Below are 13,211 nucleotides of genomic sequence, written 5' to 3'. Positions count from 1 at the left end.
TTTCATGTTGTGGATAATTTATTCAATATGTTGAAATACATGACTTGCATTAAAAGTTCTTGCATTAGAACATTTATGTATCATATTTGAAGAGAATAATATGTTTATTCAGTTAGGCTCTATCACTTCAAGCCATACAATTATACAATGTGCAAAATAGGAGGTAGAAATTATAGCAACATTTTTAACACAGCTCAGTGATTCTGTGTGTTTGAGTGTGTGTGTGTGGTTGTGTGTCTGTGTGTGTGTGTGTGTGCATATGTGTATTGTGTTTAAATCAGTTACATACATAATTGTGTGTATATTCAAAACTTAAGTCTTCACAATATCGCCATTGAGTGTATAACTCTTGTCCGACTGGGTTGAGGTTAGCCAGCTTTCTAGTCCAATCCAGACAGTATGTCCTCTAAGAATACTGCACGCTTTATGTCGTTCAACCTCCAGTATCAGACTATAATATCCAGATTCTCATAGTTCCCACTAAGTCTTGCTGGAACTACCATCCTGAATATCTGATCCCCAACATCTATACAAACGTATCTGTACATTTATTGCAAGAATCTCTTTAGTGCTTTTGGAATCATACTGAGGTGTAATTTATCATACATAACCGTTCAGCCAGAGCCAGACACATCACAGAGTTCATGGATGATAGTTAGTTAGAACTCAGTATATCTACGGCTCTGGGTTCAAGAGTACAACATTGACCCTTCACTATATATCAACACATTTCCAAAGGCTCAGAGCAACTAGGTTTTGGGTGCAAGAGAGAGAGAGAGAAAGGGAGAAAAGTAAGAAGCATTGCCAGAACATGCAGCTAAAGTCATTCTTAGGGGGAGGTTAGTTCTTTTGTACGATTTGATACACAAGGAGGGAAGTTGTAGTATTTGAACAAGGCTCCTGTTTCATTTGGAGTACATTATGGGGGGTTGTAGCATAACATACAAATCAAATCGCTATGTCCAAGGTCATCTCAGAGACAGGAAATCCCGAGTTTGGGAGTATGATTTCTTAGACAGGTGTAATAGTTAGTTTTGAGTTTGGGGTAGATGGTGTGTGTTTTGAGTTTGGGGTAGATGGTGTGTGAGTTTTGAGTTTGGGGTAGATGGTGCGTGAGTTTTGAGTTTGGGGTAGATGGTGTGTGAGTTTTGAGTTTGGGGTAGATGGTGTGTGAGTTTTGAGTTTGGGGTAGATGGTGTGTGAGTTTTGAGTTTGGGGTAGATGGTGTGTGAGTTTTGAGTTTGGGGTAGATGGTGTGTGAGTTTTGAGTTTGGGGTAGATGGTGTGTGAGTTTTGAGTTTGGGGTAGATGGTGTGTGAGTTTTGAGTTTGGGGTAGATGGTGTGTGAGTTTTGAGTTTGGGGTAGATGGTGTGTGAGTTTGGGGTTTGGGGTAGATGGTGTGTGAGTTTTGAGTTTGGGGTTGATGGTGTGTGAGTTTTGAGTTTGGGGTAGATGGTGTGTGAGTTTTGAGTTTGGGGTAGATGGTGTGTGAGTTTTGAGTTTGGGGTTGATGGTGTGTGAGTTTTGAGTTTGGGGTAGATGGTGTGTGAGTTTTGAGTTTGGGGTTGATGGTGTGTGAGTTTTGAGTTTGGGGTAGATGGTGTGTGAGTTTTGAGTTTGGGGTAGATGGTGTGTGAGTTTTGAGTTTGGGGTAGATGGTGTGTGAGTTTGGGGTAGATGGTGTGTGAGTTTGGGGTAGATGGTGTGTGAGTTTTGAGTTTGGGGTAGATGGTGTGTGAGTTTGGGGTAGATGGTGTGTGAGTTTTGAGTTTGGGGTAGATGGTGTGTGAGGTTTGGGTTGATGGTGTGTGAGTTTTGAGTTTGGGGTAGATGGTGTGTGAGTTTTGAGTTTGGGGTAGATGGTGTGTGAGTTTTGAGTTTGGGGTAGATGGTGTGTGAGTTTTGAGTTTGGGGTAGATGGTGTGTGAGTTTTGAGTTTGGGGTTGATGGTGTGTGAGTTTGGGGTAGATGGTGTGTGAGTTTGGGGTAGATGGTGTGTGAGTTTGGGGTAGATGGTGTGTGAGTTTGGGGTAGATGGTGTATGAGTTTTGAGTTTGAGGCACCTTTCTTCTGAAGGCAGTTTGGAGATGGACTAGGTAAGGGGTGTGAGGATTACATGTTGATTTTACCTCAAGAAAATTAACCACAAAAAAAAATACTAAAATAATAACGATGTAAGATTGTAAACATACGGCGACACTAGCAGGCCATTAAACTTTCACTGTCAGTGGGCAAAACGAGTGTACATTTTTCTGTACATTTTACCGTGTCATCAGGAGAAAAGGAAGGTTAACCATTTCACGAGTGGAAGACAAAAAGGTGAGTTCCTTGAACACTTAAAGTGAGTTTCACTCCGGATGAAGAGCTGGACAAATGAACGTACATTTGAGTTTTGAAAAAGAGTGAGGAGTTTAATGAGAATATGCGGTTTGTGTGAGAGTGATGTTCACAGCTCCAGAAAAGTGTTTACCTTAGACACAGATCTAGGATCAGCTTATGCTCCACTGATCCTAGATTTTAACCATTAGGAGGAGAAACACTAAACTGACCATAGCTCAGAGTCTAGGGGAAACTTTATTATCCTACTTCTCTCCATCCTCTCTAGTCTTGAAGTTAGAGAGAGATCCCAGAGAGTTGGAGAGGACAGATAGAGTTGTGGTCAGTATGGCTAGGTGGAGGTTGAAGATAGGAGGTTAGTTGAGAGGTCAAAGTTCAGGAAAGGAAGGCCAGGCGCAGGTGCAGAGGAGGGCTCCAAGGGGAAGGAGGAGGGAAGGAGGAAGGGAAAGAGGAAGGATGCATGTTGAAAGTATTGGAACAAGGCTGTAGCAAAGGTCCAGTCGTTCCCTCCTCATAGTGCTGACTCCCTCCACCGCCCATCAGGATATGTTAGTAGCCTGTTCCTTCATCCTTCCTCTCCCCTGTCTAACTCATCCCGCCATCCTCCACCTCTCCTCCTCCCTTTGTATCTCTCCTTCATTAGACCATACCATGCCTCCACTCTCCTCTGTGTGGGTACACTTTCTGCCTCCTCTCCTTTTCCTCCCATCTTTCCTCGCTCCTCCCCCTCTCACAGGGCTGACTCTGTGTACAGTGCCCCTGATGACCCGTGAGGGGGGTTGGGCGTCAGTAATCGCCATAGCGACGCAGAGGAGGAGGAGCTTAAGTCGCCGCAGCTGCGCAAGTGGATCCCCTCCGTCACAGGGGGTTGGTTGCTATGACGGCGGTTGTGGCGGCTGTCGCTATGGGAGTGGTGGTGACCACGGCGATGAGGGTGTGGGGGGTGGGATCCCTGGCTGGCCCCCCAGGAGTTACGTAACACCTGGAGACAGACAGACAGACACTAGTGTGAGTGTGTGTGTCTGTATGTGTGTGTGAGTGTGTGTGTATTTACTGTATGTGTGTATATGTGTCAGTGTGTGTTACCTGCTCTAAAGGAAGATGGTCTGTCCCGTTGCCCTCTACTCCGCCTCTCCTTTTCTGACCCTGTCCCGTGTTCCCAGAATGCTCTGCGGCGGACGCCAGGTTCCGTTTGGAGCGCTGCAGGAAGCGAGCCACCAACCCCCTCGTCACCTGACAGGAAGAAAAGGAGACAGGATGAGAAATGAGGACCTGGCATAATCGTTCTACATACAGCATGTCCATTTCTAGATATAAGTATCTTTGCAGAGTATATGGCTGCTGTTATTAGTCTTTTTCAGCCATTACACACCTTGAGGTCCCCAAGAGAGCGGTTGCATTCTTTGGGCAGGTGCAAGGGAGAGTTGGCGGGGCCTTTGGAGAGGGGCAAGGTGCGCCCCATGGTGGCTGCCTTCACACTGCCCTTCCTGGGGAGGAGGGCTGAGGGGGGCACCAGAGAGGAGCGGGGCAGCAGGCATGCCTCGGAGGACGGACCTGGGGAAGACAGACACAAACTATAATCTGTAGTGTCTAACCCAAAGGTGGTCAATACTGCCTTCTCTAACCGCTAACCTTTACCTTCTCACCTGTGTCTGTAGAGGTCTGAGAGTTCTCCCTCACTCCTTTACTGCCCACTGAGCCACCACTGAAGTCAACTAGATCAGAGAGGGAGGGAGAGAGCAGAGAGGGAAGGAGAGAGGAGAGCGGGAGGGGAAAGAGGAGAGAGGGAGGGGAGAGAAGAGAAGGAGCTGGGAGAAGGGAGGGAGAGATGAGAGAGGGAGGGAGAGTTGAGAAAGGGAGGAGAGAAGGAGGGAGAGAGGAGAAAGGGAGGGAGGAGAAAGGAAGAGAGAGAGAAGAGAGGAGAGAGGAGAAAGGGAGGGAGAGAGGAGAGAGGGAGGGAGAGAGAGAGGAGAGAGGGAGGGAAAAGAGGAGAGCGTGAGGGAGAGAGGGAGGTATGAAATAGATATGAAATGCAAACTATCACCACGTCTTTCTTGCATAGTGTATTCATAGCGTGTTCATAGAGTGTTATATAGTGTGTTCATAGTGTGAGTTGTAAATCACTAACACTGGATGTCTGTACATGTGTGTTGTGTGTGTGTGTGTGTGTGTGTGTGTGTACCCACCAGTATCAGCAGAAGAGCTGAGACCAGGCTCGCTGTGTGACCTCACTAGGGGCAGAAGACCGTCACTATCCCCCCTCTCGCTCCCTCCGCCCTGACGACGCAGGTACAACGGCTGTAGAGGGAGGGGCACCCCGTTGCCCTGACCACCCTGCTGATTGACAGCTGAGGATGAGGAAGTGGGAGGAGCTGCAGAGGCAGAGGCAGAACCGCGTCGTAAAGGGGTGCAAGGCCCGACTCGTTTCTCTAGGATAGAGGAGCGCTGGTGAGAGGTGGCGCCCCCTAGCAGCTCCAACTGGGAACAACTACTGGCCAACATAGCCTGTCGCCTCAACACTGGAGACCTGCAAAGAGGGGGGAGAGGGAGGGTTGTTCTCTTTTGAGAAGGAGCTGTAAGAAAGTGGCTGTGAACTGTGTGTGTGATTGTCCTTGTATTTACCTGTATGTAGCTGTAGCAGTGCTAGACGAGGAGCAGGAGTTGGACCTCTCTCCTCTGTAGCATCGCCTGGCCCTGGGGCCCACCAGGGGACTCTCTACCAGGGGACTCTCCGGGGCTTGGGGAGGGGGGCCACGGAAGCTCACATACTCCCCTCCTTCTCCCCCGTCTCCCCCCTCCACTCCCCCGGTGCTCCCTCTCTCCCCCCTAGCCCTCACCCAGGAGTCCTCTGAAGGTGAGGAGTCATCTGGGATGTCAATGATCTCCGACATCAACAGAGAACCACTGTCCATGGAGACTGGAGGGAGGGAGGGAGACGGTTCATTTACTTGTTTATATTAGGCTAAATTTATGAATTGGCAGTGTTGCCTGTTTACAGATGAAGTCGGAAGTTTACATACACTTAGGTTGGAGTCATTAAAATTTGTTTTTCAACCACTCCACAAATTTCTGGTTAACAAACTATAGTTTTGGCAAGTCGGTTAAGACATCTACTTTGTGCATGACACAAGTAATTTTTCCAACAATTGTTTACAGACAGATTATTTCACTTATAATTCACTGTATCACAATTCCAGTGGGTCAGAAGTTTACTTACACTAAGTTGACTGTGCCTTTAAACATTTTGGAAAATTCCAGAAAATTATGTCATGGCTTTAGAAGCTTCTGATAGGCTTCTGAGGTGTACCTGTGGATGTATTTCAAGGCCAACCTTCAAATTCAGTGCCTCTTTGCTTGACATCATGGGAAAATCAAAAGAAATCAGCCAAGACCTCAGATTCTTTTTTTTACTAGGATTAAATGTCAGGAACTTGAGGAACTTGAGTTGATAATGTATTTGGCTAAGGTGTATGTAAACTTCTGACTTGAACTGTAGGTAAAGAACCAGAGTCAATGGGCCCTTCATGGGAACTCTCCATTCAATACCAGACTGGTAAAAACGTGATAATAGAGCTGAATGTAGCATATGTGACTCTCACCCTCTCCGCTGAAGGCAGTGGATGTGGCCCTCTCTCCAGACAGCTCGTTCCCATGGCTGTCAAACACCGTGGCCTAAAGACAACCACACCGGACATGTGTTTAATAGACACACACACATCTGCATGCACACACAAACAAACATACACAGAGGCAATTGTCCTGTATTCCTGCTTAGCACGTTCACTCTCTCTCTCTTTCACTCAGTCACTCAGTCACTCAGTCACTCAGTCACTCAGTCACTCACTCAGTCACTCAGTCACTCAGTCACTCAGTCACTCAGTCACTCACGCACGCACGCACGCACGCACGCACGCACGCACGCACACACACAGACACACACACACACACACCAGCAAACATGTCCAGATTCCCCCACTGACCTGGCTAGCTGCTCTCTGTCCCATCACTAATTCGTAAGGAGGGGGACAGTCAGTGGGGTACAGAGGCACTGGACTCTCCATCGACCCGTTATAGGTGATACTGAGGACATACAGATACACAGACAAACAATGAAGACTGATTTTATTGTCTATTTACAAATGCTAGAGTGTGTGTGTAATAATAATATATTTGTCCTGTTACACACAAGTGTTTACAGTTTTTTCCCAATTGCTAACATGCATTGGTCAAAACTGAAGTCACATTGTCAAAACTTTTCACACAGTCAGCGACACAGAAATGTATTTGGACCAAACTGTGAATAATTTTTCATTGCTTTCACACAAAATGCATCAATGACCACATTCTCCAAAATCCATGAACTCTTTTCTCATTCATACTCCACCCCCTGTAAAACTATATATTTGCAGCACGTTTTCAAATGCTAACACACTGTTTCCAAAACTGTTAAAAACACATTCAAAACAGAATGATGGCAAATGCCGTGCATTTCTGCAGTAACCAGATTGAAACATAGAAAAACTCAGCAGAATATTTAATAATGCCAAACACAGCTGATTGCAATTTCAGCTGAAAGCCTACCCAAGTGTCCTGTTTTTGGTCTCGCTACCAAACAGACAAAAGAGGACGGCTTCAGAATGATTTAGTTTGGAAACATGGATCAAGGAAGACAGGTTGGTGGGGAAAGAAGTGTGACAGGGAGAGGGAGAATGCGTGGAGGACAACGGATAGGAAGACAGGTTGGTGGGGAAAGAAGAGTGGCAGGGAGAGGGAGAATGCGTGGAGGGCAACGGAGAGGAAGACAGGTTGGTGGGGAAAGAAGAGTGACAGGGAGAGGGAGAATGCGTGGAGGACAACGGATAGGAAGACAGGTTGTTGGGGAAAGAAGAGTGTCAGGGAGAGGGAGGGCAACGGAGAGGAAGACAGGTTGGTGGGGAAAGAAGAGTGGCAGGGAGAGGGAGAATGCGTGGAGGGCAACGGAGAGGAAGACAGGTTGGTGGGGAAAGAAGAGTGACAGGGAGAGGGAGGACAACGGAGAGGAAGACAGGTTGGTGGGGAAAGAAGTGTGACAGGGAGAGGGAGAATGTGTGGAGGACAACGGATAGGAAGACAGGTTGTTGGGGAAAGAAGAGTGGCAGGGAGAGGGAGAATGCGTGGAGGACAACGGAGAGGAAGACAGGTTGGTGGGGAAAGAAGTGTGACAGGGAGAAGGAGAATGCGTGGAGGACAACGGATAGGAAGACAGGTTGTTGGGGAAAGAAGAGTGGCAGGGAGAGGGAGAATGCGTGGAGGACAACGGAGAGGAAGACAGGTTGTTGGGGAAAGAAGAGTGGCAGGGAGAGGGAGAATGCGTGGAGGACAACGGAGAGGAAGACAGGTTGGTGGGGAAAGAAGAGTGACAGGGAGAGGGAGAATGCGTGGAGGACAACGGATAGGAAGACAGGTTGTTGGGGAAAGAAGAGTGTCAGGGAGAGGGAGGGGAACGTAGAGGAAGACAGGTTGGTGGGGAAAGAAGAGTGGCAGGGAGAGGGAGAATGCGTGGAGGACAACGGAGAGGAAGACAGGTTGGTGGGGAAAGAAGAGTGACAGGGAGAGGGAGAATGTGTGGAGGACAACGGATAGGAAGACAGGTTGTTGGGGAAAGAAGAGTGTCAGAGAGAGGGAGGGCAACGGAGAGGAAGACAGGTTGGTGGGGAAAGAAGAGTGGCAGGGAGAGGGAGGGCAACGGAGAGGAAGACAAGTTGGTGGGGAAAGAAGAGTGGCAGGGAGAGGGAGGACAACGGAGAGGAAGACAGGTTGGTGGGGAAAGAAGAGTGGCAGGGAGAGGGAGAATGCGTGGAGGACAACGGAGAGGAAGACAGGTTGGTGGGGAAAGAAGAGTGGCAGGGAGAGGGAGAATGCGTGGAGGACAACGGAGAGGAAGACAGGTTGTTGGGGAAAGAAGAGTGTCAGAGAGAGGGAGGGCAACGGAGAGGAAGACAGGTTGGTGGGGAAAGAAGAGTGGCAGGGAGAGGGAGAATGCGTGGAGGACAACGGAGAGGAAGACAGGTTGGTGGGGAAAGAAGAGTGGCAGGGAGAGGGAGAATGCGTGGAGGACAACGGAGAGGAAGACAGGTTGGTGGGGAAAGAAGTGTGGCAGGGAGAGGAAGGGCAACGGAGAGGAAGACAGGTTGGTGGGGAAAGAAGAGTGGCAGGGAGAGGGAGGGCAACGGAGAGGAAGACAGGTTGGTGGGGAAAGAAGAGTGGCAGGGAGAGGGAGAATGCGTGGAGGACAAAGGAGAGGAAGACAGGTTGGTGGGGAAAGAAGAGTGGCAGGGAGAGGGAGGGCAACGGAGAGGAAGACAGGTTGGTGGGGAAAGAAGAGTGGCAGGGAGAGGGAGGGCAACGGAGAGGAAGACAGGTTGGTGGGGAAAGAAGAATGACAGGGAGAGGGAGAATGTGTGGAGGACAAAGGAGAGGAAGACAGGTAGGTGGGGAAAGAAGAGTGACAGGGAGAGGGAGAATGCGTGGAGGACAACGGAGAGGAAGACAGGTTGGCGGGGAAAGAAGAATGACAGGGAGAGGGAGAATGTGTGGAGGACAACGGAGAGGAAGACAGGTTGGCGGGGAAAGAAGAATGACAGGGAGAGGGAGAATGTGTGGAGGACAACGGAGAGGAAGACAGGTTGGTGGGGAAAGAAGAGTGGCAGGGAGAGGGAGGGCAACGGAGAGGAGGACAGGTTGGTGGGGAAAGAAGAGTGGCAGGGAGAGGGAGGGCAACGGAGAGGAAGACAGGTTGGTGGGGAAAGACGAGTGGCGGGGAGAGGGAGAATGCGTGGAGGACAACGGAGAGGAAGACAGGTTGGTGGGGAAAGAAGAGTGACAGGGAGAGGGAGGGCAACGGAGAGGAAGACAGGTTGTTGGGGAAAGAAGAGTGGCAGGGAGAGGGAGAATGCGTGGAGGACAACGGAGAGGAAGACAGGTTGGTGGGGAAAGAAGAGTGGCAGGGAGAGGGAGAATGCGTGGAGGGCAACGGAGAGGAAGACAGGTTGGTGGGGAAAGAAGAGTGTCAGGGAGAGGGAGAATGCGTGGAGAACAACAGAGAGGAAGACAGGTTGGTGGGGAAAGAAGAGTGGCAGGGAGAGGGAGAATGCGTGGAGGACAACGGAGAGGAAGACAGGTTGTTGGGGAAAGAAGAGTGGCAGGGAGAGGGAGGACAACGGAGAGGAAGACAGGTTGGTGGGGAAAGAAGAGTGGCAAGGAGAGGGAGGACAACGGAGAGGAAGACAGGTTGGTGGGGAAAGAAGAGTGGCAGGGAGAGGGAGGGCAACGGAGAGGAAGACAGGTTGGTGGGGAAAGAAGAGTGGCAAGGAGAGGGAGGACAACGGAGAGGAAGACAGGTTGGTGGGGAAAGAAGAGTGGCAGGGAGAAGGAGGGCAACGGAGAGGAAGACAGGTTGGTGGGGAAAGAAGAGTGACAGGGAGAGGGAGAATACGTGGAGGACAACGGAGAGGAAGACAGGTTGGTGGGGAAAGAAGAGTGGCAGGGAGAGGGAGGGCAACGGAGAGGAAGACAGGTTGGTGGGGAAAGAAGAGTGGCAGGGAGAGGGAGAATGCGTGGAGGACAACGGAGAGGAAGACAGGTTGGTGGGGAAAGAAGAGTGACAGGGAGAGGGAGAATGCGTGGAGGACAACGGATAGGAAGACAGGTTGTTGGGGAAAGAAGAGTGTCAGAGAGAGGGAGGGCAACGGAGAGGAAGACAGGTTGGTGGGGAAAGAAGAGTGGCAGGGAGAGGGAGAATGCGTGGAGGACAACGGAGAGGAAGACAGGTTGGTGGGGAAAGAAGAGTGGCAGGGAGAGGGAGAATGCGTGGAGGACAACGGAGAGGAAGACAGGTTGGTGGGGAAAGAAGTGTGGCAGGGAGAGGGAGGGCAACGGAGAGGAAGACAGGTTGGTGGGGAAAGAAGAGTGGCAGGGAGAGGGAGGGCAACGGAGAGGAAGACAGGTTGGTGGGGAAAGAAGAGTGGCAGGGAGAGGGAGAATGCGTGGAGGACAAAGGAGAGGAAGACAGGTTGGTGGGGAAAGAAGAGTGGCAGGGAGAGGGAGGGCAACGGAGAGGAAGACAGGTTGGTGGGGAAAGAAGAGTGGCAGGGAGAGGGAGGGCAACGGAGAGGAAGACAGGTTGGTGGGGAAAGAAGAATGACAGGGAGAGGGAGAATGTGTGGAGGACAAAGGAGAGGAAGACAGGTAGGTGGGGAAAGAAGAGTGACAGGGAGAGGGAGAATGCGTGGAGGACAACGGAGAGGAAGACAGGTTGGCGGGGAAAGAAGAATGACAGGGAGAGGGAGAATGCGTGGAGGACAACGGAGAGGAAGACAGGTTGGCGGGGAAAGAAGAATGACAGGGAGAGGGAGAATGTGTGGAGGACAACAGAGAGGAAGACAGGTTGGTGGGGAAAGAAGAGTGGCAGGGAGAGGGAGGGCAACGGAGAGGAAGACAGGTTGGTGGGGAAAGAAGAGTGGCAGGGAGAGGGAGGGCAACGGAGAGGAAGACAGGTTGGTGGGGAAAGACGAGTGGCGGGGAGAGGGAGAATGCGTGGAGGACAACGGAGAGGAAGACAGGTTGGTGGGGAAAGAAGAGTGACAGGGAGAGGGAGGGCAACGGAGAGGAAGACAGGTTGTTGGGGAAAGAAGAGTGGCAGGGAGAGGGAGAATGCGTGGAGGACAACGGAGAGGAAGACAGGTTGGTGGGGAAAGAAGAGTGGCAGGGAGAGGGAGAATGCGTGGAGGGCAACGGAGAGAAGACAGGTTGGTGGGGAAAGAAGAGTGTCAGGGAGAGGGAGAATGCGTGGAGGACAACAGAGAGGAAGACAGGTTGGTGGGGAAAGAAGAGTGGCAGGGAGAGGGAGAATGCGTGGAGGACAACGGAGAGGAAGACAGGTTGTTGGGGAAAGAAGAGTGGCAGGGAGAGGGAGGACAACGGAGAGGAAGACAGGTTGGTGGGGAAAGAAGAGTGGCAAGGAGAGGGAGGACAACGGAGAGGAAGACAGGTTGGTGGGGAAAGAAGAGTGGCAGGGAGAGGGAGGGCAACGGAGAGGAAGACAGGTTGGTGGGGAAAGAAGAGTGGCAAGGAGAGGGAGGACAACGGAGAGGAAGACAGGTTGGTGGGGAAAGAAGAGTGGCAGGGAGAGGGAGGGCAACGGAGAGGAAGACAGGTTGGTGGGGAAAGAAGAGTGACAGGGAGAGGGAGAATACGTGGAGGACAACGGAGAGGAAGACAGGTTGGTGGGGAAAGAAGAGTGGCAGGGAGAGGGAGGGCAACGGAGAGGAAGACAGGTTGGTGGGGAAAGAAGAGTGGCAGGGAGAGGGAGAATGTGTGGAGGGCAACGGAGAGGAAGACCTAGAGCGGTGGTCTCTGATGAGTTAAGGGCCACAATTATTGACCATGTTGTAAACCATGGTCTCTCTTGAACTATATATTACAGTACAATACAGTATGTTCACATTTTTCATGTACTGACATTTGGAAATATATTGATTGTTTTTTGTTTTTCAGTAGGATCCAAAGGTTGCCTCCCACAGGAGGGAGAGGCAGAATATTATCAGATGGGCAGGATATTGCCATTGTTGACATGATAGTTGGAATAATGCAATAAAACTGTGGGAAATTCAGGACAGGGTGCTGGCAGACAATATCACTTTTGGGAATGTGAATACGGTCAGCACAACGACAATGGCCAGAGTCCCAGAGAAACATAAGATAAGGATGAAGCAGTTGTACTCTTTGAGAGAAAAGGTGAACCTGTGAGAGAACTCCGGTATCAATATGTCCAGGTAAGATGTCTGTTCAATACATACACATGTAAAGTACTGTAAAGCTGTGGATTTACTGTATTTTAGAGAGTAATGGAGTTGGAAGCCAGGCAAACTGCACATACATTCATCTTTGTGGATGAAACTGGATTCAACCTGGCAAAAACACGCCGCAGGGGAAGAAATGTGATTGGACAGAGAGCAACCGTGGATGACCCAGGCCAGAGAGGAGCTAACATCACAATGTGTGCAGCACTGTCCAATGATAGTTTGCTGTTACACAAACCACTCATTGGTCCCTAAAATACAGACAGACTCATTTATTTTCTGGATGACCTGCATAATCGACAGCGGAGGAGAGAGGCAACAAACTCCCCTACCTTTGTTGTTGTGTGGGATAATGTGGCATTCCACCACTCTGCTGCAGTCACAGACTGGTTTACTGCTCATCCCAGGATGTCAGTACTATTCCTGCCTCCATACTCCCCCTTCCTAAACCCCATAGAGAAGTTTTTCTCTGCGTGGAGGTGGAAGGTTTATGACCACTATCCACATGACCAGATGTCCTTACTGTACGTGAATGCGGGGTGTGGAGACCCTTCTCCTGAAGACTGCCAGGGTGTGGAGACACTTCTCCTGAAGACTGCCAGGGTGTGGAGACACTTCTCCTGAAGACTGCCAGGGTGTGGAGACCCTTCTCCTGAAGACCGCCAGGGTGTGGAGACACTTCTCCTGAAGACCGCCAGGGTGTGGAGACACTTCTCCTGAAGACCGCCAGGGTGTGGAGACACTTCTCCTGAAGACCGCCAGGGTGTGGAGACACTTCTCCTGAAGACCGCCAGGGTGTGGAGACACTTCTCCTGAAGACCGCCAGGGTGTGGAGACACTTCTCATGAAGACCTCCAGGGTGTGGAGACACTTCTCCTGAAGACCGCCAGGGTGTGGAGACACTTCTCATGAAGACCTCCAGGGTGTGGAGACACTTCTCCTGAAGACCGCCAGGGTGTGGAGACACTTCTCCTGAAGACCGCCAGGGTGTGGAGACACTTCTCCTGAAGACCGCCAGGGTGTGGAGACACTTC

General features: G+C 50.5%; 1 protein-coding gene across 2 annotated transcripts in view; it reads right to left on the bottom strand.

The window, feature by feature from the left end:
- LOC139573270 (protein ENTREP3-like) overlaps positions 1-13,211 on the bottom strand; it is a 41,165-nt gene continuing 27,954 nt past the window's right edge. For both annotated transcript variants that reach the window (XM_071396537.1, XM_071396538.1), the window contains 8 exons: positions 6,319-6,418; positions 5,938-6,010; positions 4,961-5,255; positions 4,525-4,865; positions 3,985-4,053; positions 3,711-3,892; positions 3,425-3,571; positions 1-3,320 (listed from right to left, as the gene is read on the bottom strand). In XM_071396537.1, coding sequence (XP_071252638.1) covers positions 3,069-3,320; positions 3,425-3,571; positions 3,711-3,892; positions 3,985-4,053; positions 4,525-4,865; positions 4,961-5,255; positions 5,938-6,010; positions 6,319-6,418 — 1,459 coding nt within the window. In that variant the 3' untranslated portion in view covers positions 1-3,068. The remainder of the gene's footprint in view (positions 3,321-3,424; positions 3,572-3,710; positions 3,893-3,984; positions 4,054-4,524; positions 4,866-4,960; positions 5,256-5,937; positions 6,011-6,318; positions 6,419-13,211) is intronic.

The sequence above is a fragment of the Salvelinus alpinus genome, chromosome 4, assembly GCF_045679555.1.
Source record: "Salvelinus alpinus chromosome 4, SLU_Salpinus.1, whole genome shotgun sequence".
Lineage (NCBI taxonomy): Eukaryota > Metazoa > Chordata > Actinopteri > Salmoniformes > Salmonidae > Salvelinus > Salvelinus alpinus.
This window is presented reverse-complemented; position numbering and strand designations above follow the sequence as displayed.